We start from the raw sequence: 21421 nt of genomic DNA, 5'->3' as shown, positions 1-21421 counted from the left end.
GACCGTAATCGCTTAGGATAAAATATCACCTCCCTGGAATTGAGTCATCCCAAAACCGGAAATCAACTTGCGAAATGGACACATCGGATGGAAGTTTTCCCCCATTAATTCCCATACGCTATTTACAGTGAAACGGAAAAAAGCCGCGACCTTTCCCGAATTTCTATGAAACTGTGGCTTACATTCATTATACAAACAGGACATTATAATCTAAAATTATTCATTCTCATTATCGGTGATATCATATTTTCCGATACCGAATGTGGAGCGGCGGTAACGGCCGCCCACCGACTAACCAGACACACAATGTTGTATTGGTTGGAACGGGCGAACGGTCGCGGGGGTTTAGGCCATATGGCAATGTTTACCAGCCGTATCATCAATTTGACAAATTACCTAAAACGTTCCCGAGGGCAAACCATCCCACCGACAAGTCCTCGATGTACGATGGGGCCACGAGAAAAGTGGGCAGAAATGTGCAGCGATATGCAAAGCTACGCGCTCCTTTCCCACGCCCTACGTTCCCTTCCTGCTTCGGTGGATAGTTTATTTCCGTCCGTGCGATATCTTCTGCCATTGCGGTGCGTGACCCACGTTACGCTTTTCACCGACCGACCGACCGACCGACCGACCACGGCCCGACCTTATCATTTCCCTCCGCAATATGCATGAAACAAATGAAAGTGTGTTTGCTTTTAATAACGTTTTTCGGCCAACGCTCGCTTCCAACGGCCGCACGCTTGTCGCCGCCGTCGGGTTCGGGTTGCCTTTTCGGTGAACGTGGTCGAGCGCACAGCAATCGCGATTGAAATCGTTTAGTTTGTAGATCTCGAACCGGGCGGCTTGGTTGGTGTTTGGAACTTTGTGCCAACGGTCCCCTCTGGCAAGCAAACGGGGAAAGGGGACAATTGACAAACGTTCACCGAAAGGATAACGTTTGGCGTGGCCGAAGATTTGGCACCCCGTTATTGATCGCTGCATATCATTTAGCTTTATATGCGGACCCACCATCCATATTGCACCGTGTGCAAGTGGTGTGCCGTTTTGCGCGTCATCCCCGATTGCCAAGTCAACGCAGTTCGGGCACAAGTGCAAAGTGCATAAACTTTAGTGCTTTCCCGCCCACACTGTGCCGTCCTTGACCTGGCCGAAAGTTTCCATTGTTATCTACCCGACACGTCGTTGTTCCAGTTTCCTCGCCCCCTCTCTTGCTCAGGGTTTTCCTGAAGCACGTGTCCCTTCCCCCTCACCCTTTTCTGGGGTCATTTTGAATGGGACTGAGACGATGGGCAAGCGAAAGAGTTGGGTTTACAGTGTGGTACAAACCACTACTCGACAATGTTTCATTGCTAAATTATTTCGCATTTTCTGGCCATTGAAGAATTGTAAAAAAATAAATATAATAATTGGAAAAGGTCCTCCGATACAGATTTGCTTTGAACAGTTCTATCGACAGCTGCTTCAATGGATGTCATGTTCATCGCCAGAAAGATAGTTAACCCTTTGGTAGTGGGTGATTCTTCCCTGTTCAAAAATTGATGGCTTTAACTGGGGATTTTGTATTAAAAATGCCCAACTTGTCTAGCTCCTTTGAGAACCTTTTGATTCTTTGACCCCTAGGACCTCAGGATGCTGAATGATAAAAAGCACCATGCACCATTATCCTAGGTTTTCCACAGCTAGTAGCCTGGATATGTATCCTATTTGTCATGTTTATGATCAAGAAATGCATCAAGAAGTCCCACTTCAACGTTCAACAATTTGCAAACACGAACATGAAGCACAGTTACCTGACTGTTTTCGCTATCGCTACTTCAAATAAATTAAAAAGGCTGTAAATTATCATTTAATAACAGAATTGGCATGATTCAAGCAATGGTATGGCTGAAAGTCAACGCGAAAAAAGTGAGGTTTCTATTTGCCGGACACGCCTTAGGAGAAGCTAGTCGATCATAAAGGATTAATAAGGTGATAACCTCAATATGTAACTTAATCTTTTTTTGTGATTATTTTGCTGAACTCATCTACTAAAATAGCCATTAAACTGTTAGGAAAAGTTCCGAGAGCATCCGGCACCATTCTCATGGTCATGAAGCTTCGTCTATAAAATCACCACCAGGTGTTTACACGGCTAGATCGTAGCACAAATATCATCAAGACCCGCTTTCTCGTACGCAGGCCAGAAATAACAGGCCAAGAGAATAACAGACCTTTTGCGATTGTAGTGTCAAAGAAGAAAAACAAGAAATATATGTTAATGCACGATTCGTTCGTCCCACACTGTAGAAACGCCGTTCGTCGTAGAGAGCTCACGGTCTCGATCTAACGCACTTCACACAACGCTTGCTGCTGGTGCTCCTTCATTTACGTTCGAAAGCTCTTGACGTTTGAAAAACTACACGCGCTTGTGTGTGCTATGTGTGTGTCATCATTCCGCCATACTCCAGAGTTAATTAACTGCAAAGCACTTAACCGCATCCCAACTCCCGATAGCCGGACGATGTGCATCAAAATATGAGAAGGGTTGGGTTGGATTGTACGCCCGAATGCGTACCGGATTGGATGCCACGATGGTACCCATCCATATCTCGATGCAACGACGGTACACACAATTAAACGTACAACGTCCGACTACAATTTCGCGTGCGAAATGGACCGGGATAGCATACCACGCGAGGAGCAGACATTCGAGATTTGTAACGGCCATCGTACAGTTAAAATGAACCGACCGCGCGTAATATTGTCATATGATTCACATACGACGCTTTGTTAAATTAAGAAAAACGAAAAACAACCGTCCCTGCCTAGGTGTCGTATGACCCATCAATTCAATCCATTAATTTTCGAATGACAACATATGCTCCATTTGTTGTATGAATTACAAGTTTCCATCGATAGTACGGCGCTTCGTTGTGGATACCATCATTCGAGTCCGACCCGCTTACCTTCAAGTACCGTACACCCTTACACGCCACCCGGGGGACACGCATTAAAAATGGCACCCTAGTTAATAGTGCACCACTTTGCAAACGATCGCAAACTAAAATACTGGCGGATTGTTTACGCACCGTTCCATTTTTGCTGCCTTTTATCGTACCGCCTGCTTTGTTGTACGAATGCACAATGCGATAAGAGCACAATTGAACGGGAAGGACCAATTTGAATAAATATTTGATCTGCACGAACGATATTACGGATCGAACAGGACCATGGCATGAGATGACGCATGCAAACGCCCCCATCTGTTGGGAGGTTCAGGTGTTTGGAAAAAAAAGCTTTTCCAGATTTTTCAGGGGACTGGGGCAGCTAATTCAATGTGACCTATGCTGATCCTTGCGGAGGTAAAGCCTTCCACCAGTGTGATTTTCTCCCAAGGGCAGACCGTGGATCCTGGAAATTCAAACAGAGTACGGTGGTTTTCAGATCATAAAACAAGTGTCTACATGTTTAAAACAATGAGCGATTCCAGTACAACGAGCAATCGAAGCAATCTACATCTTATTGCTGTTGTAGCAGTTATCGCGCACTGTTGTAACCATGGAGACACTTGTTTTATAAGCTGAGAAACACTGTAATTCCTGCACTGAAGTACACCTGAAGTAATTTCATGGTAATGTCCATTGTTCAGAACAGTTCTCAGCGGCCATTGTTCTGCTATTTCTGGACTTTAAAAAAGTCAGGAAGTAGGAACATACTAGCTCGTCTTCGGAACGATCTGTTTAGTTGACGGAAGGTCCAATTGAATAAGTTGTTAATATTCAATTGAATTTTACCACTCAAACGAACAGCGTGTTAGCGTAAGATAAGCTAATAAACCCACATTTCTGGCCTTGTTTCTTATACTGTTGTCAATATGAGATTACAATACGAAATTACAGTTCGCGGACCACCGTCACGGCCAAATTATTTATCTCTGTTACTTCCTCAATAATATTGAGACCAAATCGAGGGCAATATTAGTTAGATGGAGATGGAGGCATTTTTCAAATTAAGTTGAAGTTTTTTTTTTGTATTGAAGCTATTTGTGCAATGAGGAACGGTCCGTTGGCAGTGGTGACAGCGGCACCGTTCCACACACACGACAGGACCGAGGTTCAAATCCCAACTAAGCCCATAGTGAGGACTGACGTTCCAACTATGCGGTGTCCAATAAGTTTAGTAAGCCAGAAATGGCAAGCATGACCTTAAGACGTCGTTAGGCCAATAAGGAAGAAGAAGAACAAGATCCTTCAATCGGTTGAGTTTCCTCTCTATCTCTCTTTTCTTGGCTTAACGACCACTTAAAGATCATATGTCTGTCATTTCTGGCTTACTAGACTTAATGATCCTCACTCCGGGAGAACGGTCCGGATGAAATTTGAACATCAGTCCTGTCGTACGAAGACCGGCGCCGTTGTCGCCTCTACCTCCGGGCCCCAATTGAGTTACCACAGCTGATGTCTCACAAGAATATACTTCTCGGTAGCCGTATTGCTCCAAAAGTTGAGCTTGCACAACAATTTCTTGAATCTAGTCGAGAATATTTAAAATACTATTTCGATCGAAGGCTGGAACCTTGTTGGAATCGGAATTCCGTAACCGAAACCGCTGGCCAAGACCTGCTGCTGAACAATATTTGCAACTTTGTACTGCACTTTGCAGTACGCCGTTAGCGATTGCACACCAACACACACTGTTTCTACCATTCACTAATGCTTTCGATATCAATTACTTATGGCCAGAAAAGGGGGCAATGATAAAATATGTAAATAACATAGCTACGCCAAACAATCGTTTCGTTATTTCCCATCGATACCAGCCAGTAATTCATTCCTACCCTGGAGAGATGAAACCCTCCCCCCCTTCATCTGTTACTCCCCCGCTAGCCCTTCCACATGGTCATCAATCAAAGGCACGTTCGATGCAACAGCTGCAACAAGCAGCGCAATAATGTTGCCCACCCGGGGGAGGGAAAGCGTAAAAGCGTACAGAGAAGAACGGCAAATTGAGGGCAGACGCACACGCGGACGCAAATTTTCACCAATGATTAATTTTATTCATAAATTAAATCAGCCACAACTATCGCAAACAGATTGTTGATATTTATAAAAAAGGATTTGTTTTTTTTTGTTTCATTCTTCTCCTGTGTGTATGTGTGTGTGTTTTGTTGCTGTTTTTTGTTTAATCGATTTTTGTTTGTTTGTTTTCTCGTTTTTTGTTGTTTCATTTTATACTTCTTCGACTTCTATCTGCTTGCACGCACGCGGCACGGCTCGCTCGCATTACCATCATCATCATCATTTACTTGTTTATTTTGTTTTTATACCTTTTTTTTTTTGTTTGTCCCCGTCCCGAGTTGCCATGGGCATTTTTCTTCTTCTTGTAATTTTTGTTTTTTTGTTTCTGTATCACAAACTACATCCAATACATTATTAGATTATGTATGTATATATTTATATATTTAGATAATATGTCATTAGATTTAAACACGTTCATTCATCGTTTTAAAGTAATATATACAGCCAAAGTAGTTTACAACCACGCTAAAATTATTCTTTTGGGATATACCGAAACGAATGATTGCAAGCCATTTTGCAAGCATAGGGTTGTGTTTTTTTCTTCTTCTTCTTCTGTGTACGTATATGTGTCTGTGTGTGTGTGTGTGTTTTTGTTGTGTATTTCTATACCTGTTTTGTTTGCTCTGATTTGATCTGGTTCCGATTTGTTTTTCCTACCCAACCAATCCCGGCCCAAGGGGGTTTCTTCCATCCTCGATTGGCGGCATGTGCTTTCTTTTGCTGCGCCTTTGCCCAACTCTGGTCTGATCGTAATCATTTATTTGCTTGGTTTGTGGTGTTTAAAAATATTACTTCTAAAATAATTTACGATAAAGCTGAACGGGGGGGTTGGTTTACTTCTTCATTTACCATCAATGTGGGTTTTTGTTTGCTCGTACACCAAAAAAAAGCGCTCGCATTCACTACGGGCATTCCTTTGCCAGGTGGTTTCGGGCGCTTGCTGTATGCTGTAAGAGCGCGTTTTACACCTTACTTTGCCATTCCTGCCAGGTAGTGGAGCTTACAGAGTAACAGTTTTCCTATACTTAGTGGGTGTGTTTGTGTGTTTTCCTCCCTGACTTGCTCGTGGGAAGAGATGGTGGTTTTACAAATTTTCACCTATGATTGCGCACCCCAACACGAAGAAGAACGCATTCACCGAAAGGAACATCGCGTACACAACAACAAAAGACGTTTTCTTAATACCGGGGGGGGCGGAGGGCGATACAGTGCCATGACAAACACAATTCACACGCACACACACACACGCAGAGACAAACACGATTCAATTCATTACTCATTGTTGCAAATCAATAGCATAAAATACATATTCTCGATTAATTAATATTTTGTGACTGCTGTTGTCCGCCTTGCTCCCGTTTCGTCAACATCGTCACCAGTAGCGTGGTGTGTACGAACGTTCCGATTTCGGAATAGGTTTGCCGGGTTTTTTTTCATGCGCTGAAGGGATTTGATTTCCTTCCTTCGCCGAGAATGGTCTATCAAAAACACCTACGGTTTGGGACTGGGGGCTAGAGCTTTGGGGGCTTAATTGTTATTAGCTGCTGTACGACCACAATCTGTCTCACTCCCCTCCTCCCCGCCTTCTTATATTGCTGCGCTCCTATTTGTTTGATATTTTCATCAGGTCTTTTAGCTTGCAGCGGACAGCAAAACAAAACCGTGAATATTAGTACTTCAGTTATAATGTGTGTTACACTTAACTAAGGCTTCTGCTTGAGACTTGTGGCGTGTGTGTGTGTGTGTGTGTGTTACTTTTTATTTCCTAAATTTTTCATTCATGCTTTTGTTTTGTCTCCTATCTCTCTCTCTCTCTCATTGCACGGGGTGTAAAAAAGCAAGCTTTTCCGGGAATCCAGGAACGGGGTTGTACGATACCCAGGGGGGTGGTAGGGAGCAAGTGGCCATTATCCGGAGTGTGGGAGTGTGGTGGGCCCAGCCATATCCGGGATTTACGGGCGGGTGATAGTTGCAGGTGCAATTCGTTCGTCTCGAACTAAAAACACGCCTCTCTCTCTCTCTCTCTCTGTCGCTAATACAGCTATCACTCCGGTGTGGTTTTACTGATCCATCCACACGTCAGTCGGAAGAGCTTTGAGTCTGCAATGAGAATGGAAAAAAGGGGGAAAAGTTAGAAATAATACCGCATAGTACATCCAGGAACAATAGAAGCCCGAATACTTTCGAAAGTTTTAGAATACAAAAATGAAGCTCACCCGCAATCTGTAACGCCTTGTTTACGATAAGAGTAAAATTTAATCGGGAAGAATACTCGATACTTCGAGACAGTTTCTAATTTTTGCTAGGCTTTTTCAAATATCTGCAAATTTATGTTCGATCAGTTAAAGGCTTTGCGTCATCAGAGACGATCGAGCGTACAGGTCTTCCCATTTTGCCTGGGGAGTGCATCTCCATCGTATAGGACCTCCATGAGGCTTATAGACTTTCAATGTCCTGTTAGTCCCAATTCTTCTTATTCTTCTTCCTTGCCACTACAACAACCTCGAAAGGTTTCGGCCTGCCGTTACTGGCTTTCTGTGACTTGATTTTACCTGGAGCAAGGTAATCAGCCTTGCATACGAGGAGGCGGTCTGGGCGGGATTAGAACACCGGTCCTGCCCCAGAGTCCCAATTTTAGTATTACAAATACTAACCGTGTTCAAGTACATTCGGGATTCGTTTTCGTCCTCTAACAAATAAGACCTTCGCCAGGAACAGGCTTTGCTTTTGGATGACGGAACAAACGTCCCCGAACCAACCCTCTTTCGGTCGATAAGAGACCCTATTTTAGAAGAAAGTGAATTGCATTTTCTTTGTAAATTAGTTTTCAGCAATACGAAACGAAAAAGTTACAAAAAAAAGTCCTTTCATCTGTTTTGCTTTTGTTTTCAAATCAAACACCTTTTCCATTAAATTTCCTTGCCTTTTCCCGCATTATCTTGATACGAAGCAGGGCAGGCAACAAGTGTCAACAGCTTTGGCATGATGGATTCCAAGCGAAGATGAACCCTAACAGCTCTAGCTTGCTTGCTGCTGGTGTAGTGGTACATCCAGCAAGCACAGCCCTAGCCCGTCCGATGATAAGTTGTCCACCACAGTTGTTTGTCTCGTGGCCCGTAACGTCAAGCGAACCATTTATTACTATCATTCGTTCGTACCCTTCGTACCACTGCTGGCGGTAGCAAACCCATCCACAGTGTGGCTGTTCCGCGGCCCGTCTTACTCTTGTACGTGTACGTGTGTGTGTGCTTTTTTTCAAATAGGTCGTCGTGTCGTATCTTTCTTTAATTTTTATCCTACTAACAACAACACGATCCACGGTCAAACACGGGCATTCCGTACGACCGGGCATCGGACGGACGGGAGAGACCGGCAGCGCACTCCAAAACCCACCAGGCGTCCCCATCCAGTGTCCAGTGGTCCATATTTCGCGCCTGTCGTCTTCCATGGCACATTCGTTATTGGATAATGTGTCAACGTAACTGAACAGGGGGCAGGTGCAGGACGGCATCAACGCCGGGCGGGGAGTTCGTTACAATTTTACTAAACTGACTTCGTTCGAACGAACGAACGAACGAACGAACGGGGGTAATGGTTAGCAGTTGCAACGCAAAGGCAACCACCATTATCATCATCACGATCATCATCCACAGTGGCGCGGACACGGAGGAAGAAAGTCAACGGGGCCGCCGTTCGCTAAAGGATGATGGCGCACACAGATGAAGAGCGAGGATTTAATCACATCCCGTTTATACGCTGCTCTTTTATCACGACATACCCCGCCATTCCGACTAGCGTCCACTGTGGTCCCACTCCGTGTTCCACAGTATTCCATAGCCTTTGCTTAGGACGCTCCATTTTTTATGCTTTTAGTTTAATTTTAAATTTTTAAACTAATACTGTTTGGATTAAGGTTGGATGATTGTTTAACAAAGTTTTGTAGATGAAAAAAATATTCCTTAGACTTGCTTATCTCACGATTTAATACTTTGGTTATCACATTTTCGGCTTGCTCAATCAACTTCTTGATGCTGTTTAAGCCAAAACCAAAATTACTTGCTCAGTAAAGACTAGAAATATGGGACAATTTTACGATACATATATATGCTTTAAAAAATCTGAACCAGAATGGTGGAATAATTTCCGTCCCAATGTCCGCCCTTGGATCATCGTGCAGGTCAACGTTCAGTCACTCCTTCCCGTTGGGTCGCGGACGCAAACGCCAAATGAATTTTGGGCTCGTGGAATGTTTCGCGTACATATGCCGTAGCACGGAATGGTAGCAGCAGGCGTTAAAATAACAATTCCGCCTGTACGCTGCAGATAATAATGCGCTGTTTGGAGAAGACCGACGATACAATCTTTCCATGGTCCCTCTCTTTCTCTCCCGCCCTCTATCTCTCGGTGATAGTCAGCCTAATCTTTGACATTTCACCACCTGTTTGATTGTGGACAAGATGCTGCTGTGGTCTGTTGTCCACGGCTAAGATGATGAAGGGTATTATATTTATAGAAATTTGTCTCCCCTTTTATTTCTTTGCATCGCGCCCCACTCCCCCAACAAAAATAAGCTTGAGTGATGAGATCCGGAGCAAACTGTGTCCGTCCGTCGTTCTCCGTGCGATCTGTCAAACGTGAACGTGTTTTAGTTCCGCGTGTCACACACTTCATAATCTTTTTTATCAACTTCGGCAAGAGATAACGCAGCGACCATGCCAATATTCAGCAAATAAACATTTTATTTTACGATCGTACACCACTCAACCCGGGGGTGCCATATTTTGCCTCCGCTGTTAGTAGCACCCCCTTCTTCAGGCAGGTGACACGGGGAGGAGACGGGCACAACCCTCCAATTGGATACGATAGATGACACACACACACACACACGCACAGCACATAATATTTTAAGGGGGATGGCATATGCGCTGTGTGCGCCTGCATAAATTGCACGATGGCCATGCAAACCAGCGGGTCCAGTGGACGAAGCAGTGGGGGGGGAGCAGCAGCACGACGGGGAAGCAAAATCGACCGAAAAAGACCATAGTGGGCAAAGAGAGTAAGAGTAGGAGGCGGCCACCTTCTTCTCCTTCGTTCCTTATGCAGTGGCAAAATTTCACACAGTGTTGTACGGGTAGAGGCAGGGTGGCGTACTCAGAGAAGGAGGCCTTCGTCCCATTACTTCAACCCTACTGCCACCGTTTCTCCATTCCAAAACTCATCCATTACAACGAGTACATGACAGGGCTTACATCGTCGTCGTCGTCGTCGTCGCCTCTCTGTGACACATACGCGTTTTGCCCAACACACAACACAAGCCATACGGCCCGGCCCGACCGTATACACGCGGATTGATTTTTAAAACCCACATCCCAACACGTACGGGGGAGATGCCGGTGCCGGTACCGAGGATGGCTGTGGGTCAGCGCACCAACCACCCCATCATCCGCCGTTCAGCAGCATCATCCTACCCCCCACAAACACACACAGAGACACACAGACACACACGTATCATCTCTTTCTTTAGATCTTTTCTCACGTGAGCGCACCTGAGCGCACAATTTTCATCCGTCCAAAGCGAGTCCAAAGCCGTGTTATCTCGGCGCTGCTCTGAGCTCTTTTTAGCTATGTGGGGGACCTCCTTTCCCTTGCCCTTCGAAAACACGGTTTTACTACGTGTGACCGAGTAGCAGCAGCAGAAGCAGCGTCTCGCTCTCTCTCTCTCTCTCTCGGTCTCTGCTCTAGATTCTCGTGTGTCTACACGGTTGAACCTCTGCTCGTGTCTACAGCGTCCTGCATTATCAGAAACCTGATATCTCATGGAAGCTGTTGCTGCTGCTGCTGCTGCTGCTACTGTCAACACACACACCAGAGGTACCGCTGCACGCTTCTTCGGTCACAGTCTTTTACGGCCGTAATGGTCGGTCGTTACGGTTACCGAACATCGGTGTTGTTTTTCTCCCCACAACATACGCAAGGTGGACATTGTGGGCAGCTTAACCGGCCGTCAGCAGTAGTTAGTAGAGGTTAGCTGCAAAAACGGTCGCAGGAGCCGGCGACAAACTGTAGCCTACTACACCACTCACTACTCCGCCGTTGCTACTGCTGCACCGTCAGCATCCAAGCAACCGATTTGACTCGCAAAATCGCACCCAAGCAACAGATCCATAACAGACAGTAAATCTTGTTTAAAGAACCCCTTTAGTTTGGTTGCCTTTCCACCGGCCCACCCCCACCCTCCGTCCTCTGCTCTTTCATTCATCTTCGAATGTCGGAAGAGGCACGTGATAACACCTGTTACAAAACGGAACAATTCTGCGAATATCATAAATTCGTACCAATTTAAGGCGAACAGCAACAGCACACAGCTCTCGCGAGGAAGGGGTAGCCGACTCAATCATTGCAATCGCGACACAGCAGCAGCGAGTGTCTTTACGAGTGGTGCTCTGCCACGGACGAAACGCTTGTAAATGTGTCAATGATTAATTATGATAAGCGAAACTGTGGCAACAATCTACCTTTATCGAGGACCCGGACCCGTTTAATGGGTAGGGCGTGGATGGAGAGCGTAGACCGGAGAGAGGAGATAACCAAGGAGGAGGCGTATATTATTAGCAGCAGCGAGGAATATCACACTCCCGGAATGATATGAAACACACGCCGGGGCTAAATGTCTTAATTCCGTGTGTTCCGTGTGCCCTCTCTCTCCACGTTCGAGAATTAGTGGATGGTAGCACAGTTATCTGCTCGAGCTGAATTGCTCCCTTTTATATGCTTTTGCTATGCTAAATCTCACGACCATTCGCTCTCAGTCTCTCATGGACACATACACACACACAGCCCATCTAATACACTTTAGATCGCATTTCCTTGGATGCTTGCCTGGCATCATCGCTCAATTGAGGGGGGCGAAATGCTCGTCAGTGGCGCGTGTGAGCGTTTGTGTGTGTTTATGTCTGAGCCCTTCTTACACTTCGGAGTGGGTCTTAGAAAATTGAGCACTAACTTACTCCACGATACAGAACGGAATACCTACCCCCAACCCCAACCCCAAAGGTACTGTGGACCTAATCAGACAGGAAAAGGAACGTGGATTTTTTACTTGTTTGCCGTTCCAAATGTAGTAACAGCAGCAGCGCCAGCACCACATGAGAGCTGGCAGGCTGAGAAGCTCGAGAGGTTCTGGGGCGCGATACGGCCGCAAAGCAGCAAAGACATCGCTGCTTACGTAAGTAGCAACTGGCGGATGTGTTTCGACCTGCCCCTGCTGTTGTCGCTTGGAGCGAGAGTGGTGAGCGTGTTCTTTCATCTGCTTCTACCTCCATTCCATACCGCCCCCCCCCCCCCGCCGTCAGGGGCTTTTAGAACATTCCGGGAGTAGTTAGTACCCGAACCTTCCCCTTCCCAAACACACCATCTAATAATACACTCTCATCACCGCAAGCAGTATCCAAATCGTAAGACAGCAGTGGCTAAAAAAAAGGTCCCCACACAGCCTGCGCTGCGCGAAGAAAGCCAAAGTCAGCTGTTGCGATTTTTTTTTTCGCATCCATTTCGACATTTAAAATCGAGACACACACCACACTGCTGGACGGACCCCCTAATGCGTCTTCTTTCCTAAACGACCCAGCGCAACAAACGGCGCAAGTAGTACAGAAATATCGACTAAAATTATGTACCACAGCACAAATGTGTCCTTGCGCTCGATTTGGATACAAAAATGGATGGTAAACCGTACTGACATACAGCATATGCCGCAATGCTTCTTGTTAGGCGAGCGCAAGAGAGAGAGAGAGAGAGACAGAGATAGTGTATGTGAGAAAATGTACTTCTTTTATTCGCAATTCCCCATTTTAAATGTGACAAAATGAAAGGATTTGTGCATTGTTAAAGTTGCGGGCAAGTCACACGATTGTCCTTCAATTTTAAATATACACAACACTAAACAATCCGGCGACCCACTGTAGGGTGCATTGTATAATGGTGCATTCGATCCGATTCTAAATTCTAACTGCATCAAGCGTATAAAGGCGCAGTGCTTTAGATGTTTTGGAAATGTTTCTGCTCCAGGGGCATATTAGCCAACTAACGGATACTTTTGCGGTCCTTCCCTAGGAAGGGAAGGGCCAGAATTCTGATCGGCCAGAATAATGGAAATTTAACCAAACGGATGGAAATTTGAAATGTCATGTCATTTGTGCAGTTTCAGTTCAGAATATTTAAAGTCCATTGTGGATCTTTGCAATCGTAAAGTGGTATCTTGCATAACGTTAGAGGAGATTTGCAACGCTGCTATGGAACTTTGCAATCAATTATGTGGAATTTCTGCCCAGTGTTTGGTCCAACCCTGCCAAGCTTTAAAATCGAAAAATATCATTGGACGTATCATTCGTTCGGGTTCCATGTGATTCACTGAAAATTCATTTCATGAACTGAAACTGATAACAAATTGCGAACCAGACGAAACCGAGCTATGGCATGCCCACATACAGTATGATGAAACTCAAAACTCGCGAGTTCTAGACACGGGTCGGGGTGTTGAAGTGACACACAAAACCTTATTTTAAGTCGGCCTCTGCCACACGAAAACCAGTCGCAAGTGAACGTGTGTAGTGATTGCAGATCGGTCACGTAATCTGCTGCACACACGCTGCTGCTGCCGCTGCTGTCACCCCCAAACCAGTTTCCAAACCGCGCCACACGGGTACCCGAGTACCACCATAAAAGAATCAAGATTCATGTCACTTAAGCGCAACCGACGACCGCAGAGAGGAGACCCAGCATCCTCCCCCTCTGTGACTGCATGCAATGCCGTCATCACCGCGCGGGAATGTCCAGATGATCCCATCGAGCGTTACGGCCCGGCTCGACTCAGTAGGTCGGGGGAAAGGAAAGTGTACCGACGATCGTACAGAACCAGTCGTCGTCACGCCAACGATCGCGCACAGAGAGTAAGGGCGGTGGCCTTTTACCCAATCATTTGCCACGAAATGGATAATGTACCGGACCTGTGTACACTGCTGCCGCGCGAGACGGTATCCTTTTTTGGCAAAACGATCACAACCAATCCTGCCGCATGAGCCAGTGCAGCAGCTATGTGCAGAAGGAGCGGACGGCGGAGGATTTACTTTTTTTTCAGGTCGCTTGTTTCGTTTTCGTAACGCAGCCAACCAACCTGGCTATATATTGGACACGAAATTGGACATCCGATGTGGGCGTACTTGGCCCAGGAATTAAATTAATAAACTCTCTTCGGCCCACCGCCACTGCTACTAGTACCCCGTGAACGATCACTTACCTGATTTCAAAAATGTGTCCTAGGTTTCGTGTAACTATCATCGTGTCCGCCTCGTCGTTCCGGTCCTCTTTTTTTTGTTGTTGCTCCGATCGTGTCCGGCCCATTCCGCTTCCTCTGCTTCATCCAGCTGTGTATGGCAATCCAATCTGGCGTGGTGGTCGTCTTGGTGATGCGTCCAAATCGTAGCAACGGTAGTTTAAAATGACTGACTCCGTTTCACCCACCGAAAACCTCAAAATCGCTACGACGACGACGACGACGACTCTCAAGAGACCGCCCGACACCCGCATCCGCTTCAAGGCGGATTCGGTCTCTACCCTTAGCTTCTGCATTCTAGCTGCACGCGTGCCCTTACGACGCTATACTATCATGTGACAATCCGTTTTGTGTTTTCCTTTTTTTGCTTTTGTAAAATATTACTATCTGCTTGCGTTTACATTATTTGGTGTGTACACTCTAGAGGGCGCTACATAATCTTTCGCGTAATGGATGCATGTGGGATCGTGTGTGTGTGTGTGTGTGTGTGTATGTGTGTCTGTTCGTGTTTTTCGGTGCGGTTTGTGTAATGAGATTGTAGATTGTGTTGCCGTTTGCCGTGGCGTGGCGCAGAGCATGTGTTTTATCTATATGTGAGTGGAGTCCTTTGCTACTAATCCATTGCTTGTCTCGCAGCGCGCATTCGCACCGTTATCGCAAAAATTGAAATTAAAACATAACCGAAAAGCAAAACAAAACAACCACATATCGTCTCGGCTGCATCTAGCCGACGCACTCTTTTATGCAATATGCCATCATATATCTCATCGGTTTATCATCGATCATTGGTCATCCTAGGGTAAAATGATGCTGCTTCCTTTTATAAATACTAATTTTCCATTCCATTTTACCGCTTCGCTCTCTCTCATCAGTTCCCATTTTGTTTTCCTAATGTGGCAATCATGTTTTTGCCCAAAAACCGCTCTCGCTCCTCTTTCCTTCTATTATCCTTGCTGCCGCTGCCACCGCCGCCGCGGTAGCCCCGTTTGCACTGGCGGCTTTTTAATCAGTTCGCAATATAAGATTATCTAAACTTCCATCGGCGTCCAGGAGACGTATTGCTGGAGCACACTGGATGTGTTTTCTTTTTTCTTGTTGGGAGTGTGGTGGTGTTTACGTGTGGACATGTGTGTATACTAATAGTCTTTACCCGATGTTGATGTGGCACTGGTAATCAGGGCCAGGTATGTAGTACGGAGGAAGGGGGTGCCCGCCGATTGACTAATTGAAATAAATATCGAAAATGAAACGCTTCCTTCCACGTTTGCCTCGCACGTATGGAATGTTCCCGCTGATCTGTGTGCGCGCGTGTGTGTGATTTCCTTTGCCTGCCTTCCCCCAATTATTGCTAGGTCTCAATCTCGGCAGTCGCAGTTGCTCTCTTTGCGTACCTTCAGTAGAAAACTCAAAACTAATCATCATTCCCCATCATTCAAATTCCTGGCACAAGTGCTAAAAAGGGGGAAGTGGTTCCTACTCTGCTACTAGTTCCTAGTGCCCCTTGATGCCTGATATCAATGTTAACAAACGCACACGTACACAAACGCACACGTACACAAACGCACACGTACACAAACGCCACATACCCGCCGCCGCACACATGATGATCGCCGGTGCTCGCACACGTACAAACAACATAAACATTTTACTTAGCTATTCCGCAACGATCTAGTTAGCACGTGTACACACATACACACACGCACACACACATACGTCGCCTGGCTTCATCGGGGCGATGATATATTGCTGCAAAGTCGGTTAACATTTGCTTTAGAATTGTCGCGCGTACTGCTTGCTGCTGATCAGGCGGGCGGTCTAGGAGTTCCAGTGTATGTGCCAAGAAGGAAAGAAGGGGCCGTGTGGGAGGTGCTGGCAATGATTTAATTTAGGGGACCTGCTGCTATCTCTACGCGCCTCCTACCGCATACGTCCTTCCTACATTGCTGTGTATCAAATTATCATCTTTTTTTCATTAAATCTTGCCTCATATCATCAACAGCGTCGTGCGAGCAAGACAGCTTGAGCGCTCTTTCCTTTTTCTGCTCCTGATTTCCCTCAACGCGCACACCATTTTTAAACCCGTACCGATGCGTGTGCGTGCCTTTATGTACGGGTGAGTGTTTGTGTAGGAAGGGGGGAATTAGCGAAGTTAGGGCAGGCAGCAAGGAGACTAGGTATGCATGACAAATGTGATTGATAGTAGACTCATCTTAGTTCCTCTCTCTCTCGCACACACACACACGCACACGTACACTGGATAAACGATCACATTTCGGGATCTGTGTGCCGTCCGTTTGAGTTCTTCCCAGATGAATCCTTGCCGCCCTTAGGATGGGCAAGCAATCAAGCTCCAAGCGCGTCACGCTACACTCCCCAGCTGTCAGATGGCGCTCCATTGATGACTATGTACTGCTGCTACCACCTTATGGCGAGGTCGGGAAGGATGATGTCCTCTTACTACACACACGCACACACACACCCACACATGAGATCGCAGCGTATTTGATTGGTGCCGGTAGTAGTGAAGGATGATGATCAAGGATCCACTGCACTATGCTAGCAACGAACGGTGATTTACTAACAATCACCAGATGGCGCATGGGTCGATGAATTTCATGATGGAAGTATCATTGTGTGCAGTCTAGTAGGCAGGATCGGAAAACAGACTGACAGAAGAGGTTAGATCAACTATGCGTATCCGTAGATGCTCTCCACCGAGGTTGTGAATGTGAAGCTACCGGCCAATTGGATAACACAGATCTTCCTTCCGTACCTCGCACTGCCTCTTGCCTTTTACATTCCAATCGCACACATGAATGGAGGCGCCTGGTCGTGGTGGTGGTGGTGGCGGTGGTGATGTTGATGATGTAGTAGTGTAGTGGTAGTATTAGCACTAATAAGAAGTAGTAACAGTAGTAGTGGTAGCAGCAGCAGTAGAGTCCTGATGATAACGTCCCACACGTGTACATGTGTATACAGATCCGCCCAAAGCTTAGAACTCGGCAAACTCCTTCGCGCACTTTTCGGTGCTGGAGATGCGCAACGTTTCCTCCTCGTAGTCGTCGAAGTTGCTCGTGTCGCCTGGACCCTTGCAGCGTGGTATGAACGGCGCCTCGATGCGCTTCTGGAACACCGCGATCCAGTCGGTCGAGGCGAACCATCGGTGCCCCTTGATGTCGTTCACGCCCGCCTTCAGGTTGCCGTAGCGCTTGGTCAGATCGACCTGCAGCAGGTTGCGCAGCAGATCCTTCAGCTCCGAGCCGAAGTGCGACGGGAAGCGCACCTTGCCGCTCACGATCTTCTCGTAGATCTGGATCGGCTGGTCGGCAAAGAACGGTGGATACCCGGCCGCCATCTCGTACACCAGCACACCGAGCGCCCACCAGTCGACCGCCTTGTTGTACCCCTTGCTGAGAATGATTTCAGGCGCGAGATACTCGGGCGTACCGCACAACGTCCAGGTTCGGCCCTTGACCCGCTTGGCGAAGCCGAAATCGGTCACCTTCAGGTAGCCCTGCGAATCGATCAGCAAATTTTCCGGCTTCAGATCACGGTAGATCAGATCGAGATAGTGGAGATACTCGAACGCCAGCACAATCTGGGCGGCGTAGAAGCGCGAGTGGGGCTCCGAGAAGCGGCCCACCTTCCGCAGGTGTGAAAACATTTCGCCACCGGGCACGTACTCCAGCACCATGTACAGGTTGGAGTTGTCCTTGAAGTGGAACTTGAGGCTGACCAGGAAGGGGAACGAGATCGCCTGCAGGATGCGCTTCTCGTTCAGCGTGTGCTCGACCTGCTTCAGCTTGACCACCTTCTGTTTGTCCAGGATCTTCATGGCGTAGTAGTCCTTGGTCGATTTGTGCTGTACGATCATGACGCGCCCGAACGACCCGGTACCGAGCGTCTTGATCCGCTCGAAGTCATCGAGCGCGGCCGTGTTCGTCGGGTTGCGCTTCCACTTCTCCTCGAAGTCTTCCTTCGCTTGGTCCAGAAACTCCCGCACACTCTCGGCAGCATCAACTTTCTTGTTCGCAGATGTCGCGTTATTGCCCATGGTTGCTATCAATTATGTTTGCTTGCTGTATGCAGTATGTATAATACGTACGCGAGCGCGAATAACAAACGAACGCTTGCTTGCTTGTTTGCTTGTATTATATAATAAATATATAATGTATTCGCTATATATATGTATGTATAAGTTGCTGTGTTGCGCTAGATGTACAAATGAAGCAATGTATATATGCGGTACCGAGGGTTCGCTGCTGTCGCCTTGGATTCGCGATTTAATCGATATTCTTACTTTTATTACAACAATGTACGCGCACGATGATGAGGTGGTGGTGGTGGTGTTGGGGTGGGGTGGAGATAGGCAGGGATGGTGATACTTGATGTACGACGACGACTGTCAGCTGGCTGCTCACTCGGTAGTGTGCAGCACACCAGGATCAATTTTTTGTTTGTCGCAGCAGCACTAGAGATGAAAATGACACAACGGATGATGACAACTAGTGTGGTGTTGTGTATGCTGAAGCAGCAATTTCTTACTCTCCAGCTTTCACGCTCCCTCTCGCTCTCGCTTTATCTCCGGATGGTCGCTTTTTCGCTTGCTGTTCGCTCACTCCTCGCTCGCTTTTCGGTGTCGCTCTAGGCAGGCAGGCAGGCAGCTTCTTCCACACGATATGATTACACACGTATTGCGATATAGGTAAATGGTCAAGGCAGGATATTAGAGATGGGTTCTATTGTTTGACGACGTCCCCAACACGTACAGCTTCTTCGTGTGGCGTTCCACAAAACCCAAATCCTTCTCAGTGCAAGGTCCCCACCAGGACGACTTCTTCCCAATAATCGATCGATTCAAACTCGGCGATGATGGGGGTCCTCTCTCAGTCCTCCAGTGCTCTGGGGGCCTTCACGGATTTCCGTTCGCTTGTGATGTGTCCTTCCTCCGGATGTATATTGCTTGCCTGTCGATTTTGGGAAAAAAAGTCCTTCTTTCCCCGCCGTTTGCCCTTGCGTTTTTCTCGCTCCCTGATCCAGCAGCAGTTGAGATTCCGAAGTGCACACAGATAGTACACCGTTAGTGGTGGCAGTTACTACCTTCGCTCGTTCGTCAGAAGTAGTAGTCCGGTCAGCGGCAGCAAAACGATGCGATGTAATAACACCTCTTTTTCACATCACAGTTCCACGGCGGAATGGAATTTAAAACAGTACAAAAAAAAGAAGACGGAAACACAGTCACACACAATCGCACCCCACGGCAACGGCACTGTTTCCAAAGCGCCCCACACCACACACTGTTTTACACGTAATATTTTCGCACGACGGGAATCGCCTGTTCCGCCTCAATTATCACCGACCGTTACGTCCATTTGCGGCCCTGCTGGCTGTCCCGGGGTCACTCCAAAACCGCGACGACGACGACTACGTACGGCCGGATGGCGATTTTTCCGAAGCGCCCCGTGAGATTGGTACGGGTAATACACAGAAGAGCACGCACGCACGAACCCGCGCACACACACACAGACACAGGCACACGGGCGCACAAACACGGAGGCACGCACGCGAAAAGAAAAACCCCTTCTCGCGCGCAGTTCACTGGGAATAAAAAAGCGCTATTGTGTGTTCACGATTTTTCCTCTCAGTGCGGGAATTTTCTCTCACGGATGCAAAATCGACTCGCTCTCGCTTTCGGATGTGATGCCGTTTCGTTCTCACCAGCGGCGACAGCACTGTGTGTGTGTGTCGTTCGATCGAAGTGGCCTTCTGATGTTCCACCTGAGTGTGCTCGCACACACTGCACACTGCTCGTTCGGTCGCGGTGTCCTCGCTCTCTCGCACTCTCGACGCACGTCGCACACCTTGCACCGTTCTTTTACTCGCACACACACACACTGTAAGTTTAAAACACTCCTAGCATTATCATTATCTCGGCCCTCAGAACATTGCTTCCAATGTGTCAAATGGTGAAAATGGGAAAAACGGTCAACGAAGGTTACCGTTCCGGACGAAACGAAAGAAGAACAAGAAACATTAAAAACAATCACTTGATCAGCACCGTGTTCGGTCTCTCTCTCGCTCTAAAATCCGTACCACTCTGCTCGCACCTGCTGCTGCTGTCTGCACTGCTGCACACGTACACAAATTTCACACGCCGCACACACACATCTACACACTGGGACACTGGGAGATCCGGTAGGATTTTTTCACTATTGTTTTTTTCTTTCTTTCTCTCTTTCTCTCTCCCTTTCTCTGGCTTATTTATGCTCTCTGCTGCTGCTGTTGGTGCCTGCTATCGATTAGAATATCCTCCTTCTCGGGGCACACGACGACTGCTGCTGGTTTACAATTCTCGAGAAAACAGTGGACACTTGCACACAAATTCACACCAGACACGCACACACACATTCATTTCTTCGTAACTGCCGTGCCGTGTACAGGATGATGTTAAGAACTTTCTTCCCCTTGCAGCGCATCCGCGCGTTCCGTTCACAAACCAAGGGACAGACTTTTTCTCATCATTCACACCGCCACCGACTGACAGTGGCCACTGGCCCTATTTTTTCTCGCCTAACCTTGCGCACCCGCCACTACAGACACTGTTCGCACCCACTTATAGCGATGGGGGGAGGGAGAGTTCGCTTTTGTTGATTACGATACACTTTTACGATCGTCTGGGATTTTAGCATATAGATCCCGAGGTATTTATTGATGGCCTGTACTCTGTTGTCCCTTTCGGACTGGCTCGTCCGCTTTACCGCTTCAGTTTTTACCCGTTCTACACCGCACCGATGCGCAGGCAGATGTGTTTTTTTCCCGTGATGTGATCGGACCGCGACGGAAAAGATTATTTACTCGACGACACCACGAAACGAAAATCCGTGCGAGAGATGATGTGTGTCGTAGAGACCCAGTTTTTTCCCTGTGCATGAAAAGTACGGTAGCGTTCTCTGGCGGTGCAAAGTCGAAGCAAAGCGCAATGACAAACGTCAACGCGATTCGGACCGGGTCAGTACATCGTAGCGCTCGGCCT

General features: G+C 47.2%; 1 protein-coding gene across 3 annotated transcripts; it reads right to left on the bottom strand.

The window, feature by feature from the left end:
- Positions 1-5011: 5011 nt before the first annotated feature.
- On the bottom strand, positions 5012-21333 carry LOC118506497 (cAMP-dependent protein kinase catalytic subunit 1). 3 transcript variants are annotated; one of them, XM_036043693.1, is made up of 3 exons: positions 20482-21333; positions 14353-20336; positions 5012-7157 (listed from the first exon to the last, which is right to left on the bottom strand). In XM_036043693.1, the coding sequence occupies exon 2, from the start codon at positions 18440-18442 to the stop codon at positions 17381-17383; it is 1062 nt and encodes a 353-aa protein (XP_035899586.1). In that variant the 5' UTR covers positions 18443-20336; positions 20482-21333; the 3' UTR covers positions 5012-7157; positions 14353-17380. The 3 variants fall into 3 exon arrangements, with proteins under 3 accessions (XP_035899586.1, XP_035899587.1, XP_035899585.1); XM_036043694.1 differs by having other exon boundaries at positions 21162-21333; XM_036043692.1 differs by having other exon boundaries at positions 14353-21333.
- Between the last annotated feature and the right edge of the window lie 88 nt (positions 21334-21421).

This window comes from Anopheles stephensi, chromosome 2 (genome assembly GCF_013141755.1).
Source record: "Anopheles stephensi strain Indian chromosome 2, UCI_ANSTEP_V1.0, whole genome shotgun sequence".
Lineage (NCBI taxonomy): Eukaryota > Metazoa > Arthropoda > Insecta > Diptera > Culicidae > Anopheles > Anopheles stephensi.
The sequence above is the reverse complement of the archived record's forward strand: the minus strand, read 5'-3'. Positions and strand labels throughout refer to the sequence as shown.

What these genes read in the sequence shown, in the direction of transcription:
- LOC118506497 (XM_036043692.1), bottom strand. Translation starts at nt 18,442, where the DNA reads ATGGGCAATAACGCGACATCTGCGAACAAGAAAGTTGATGCTGCCGAG.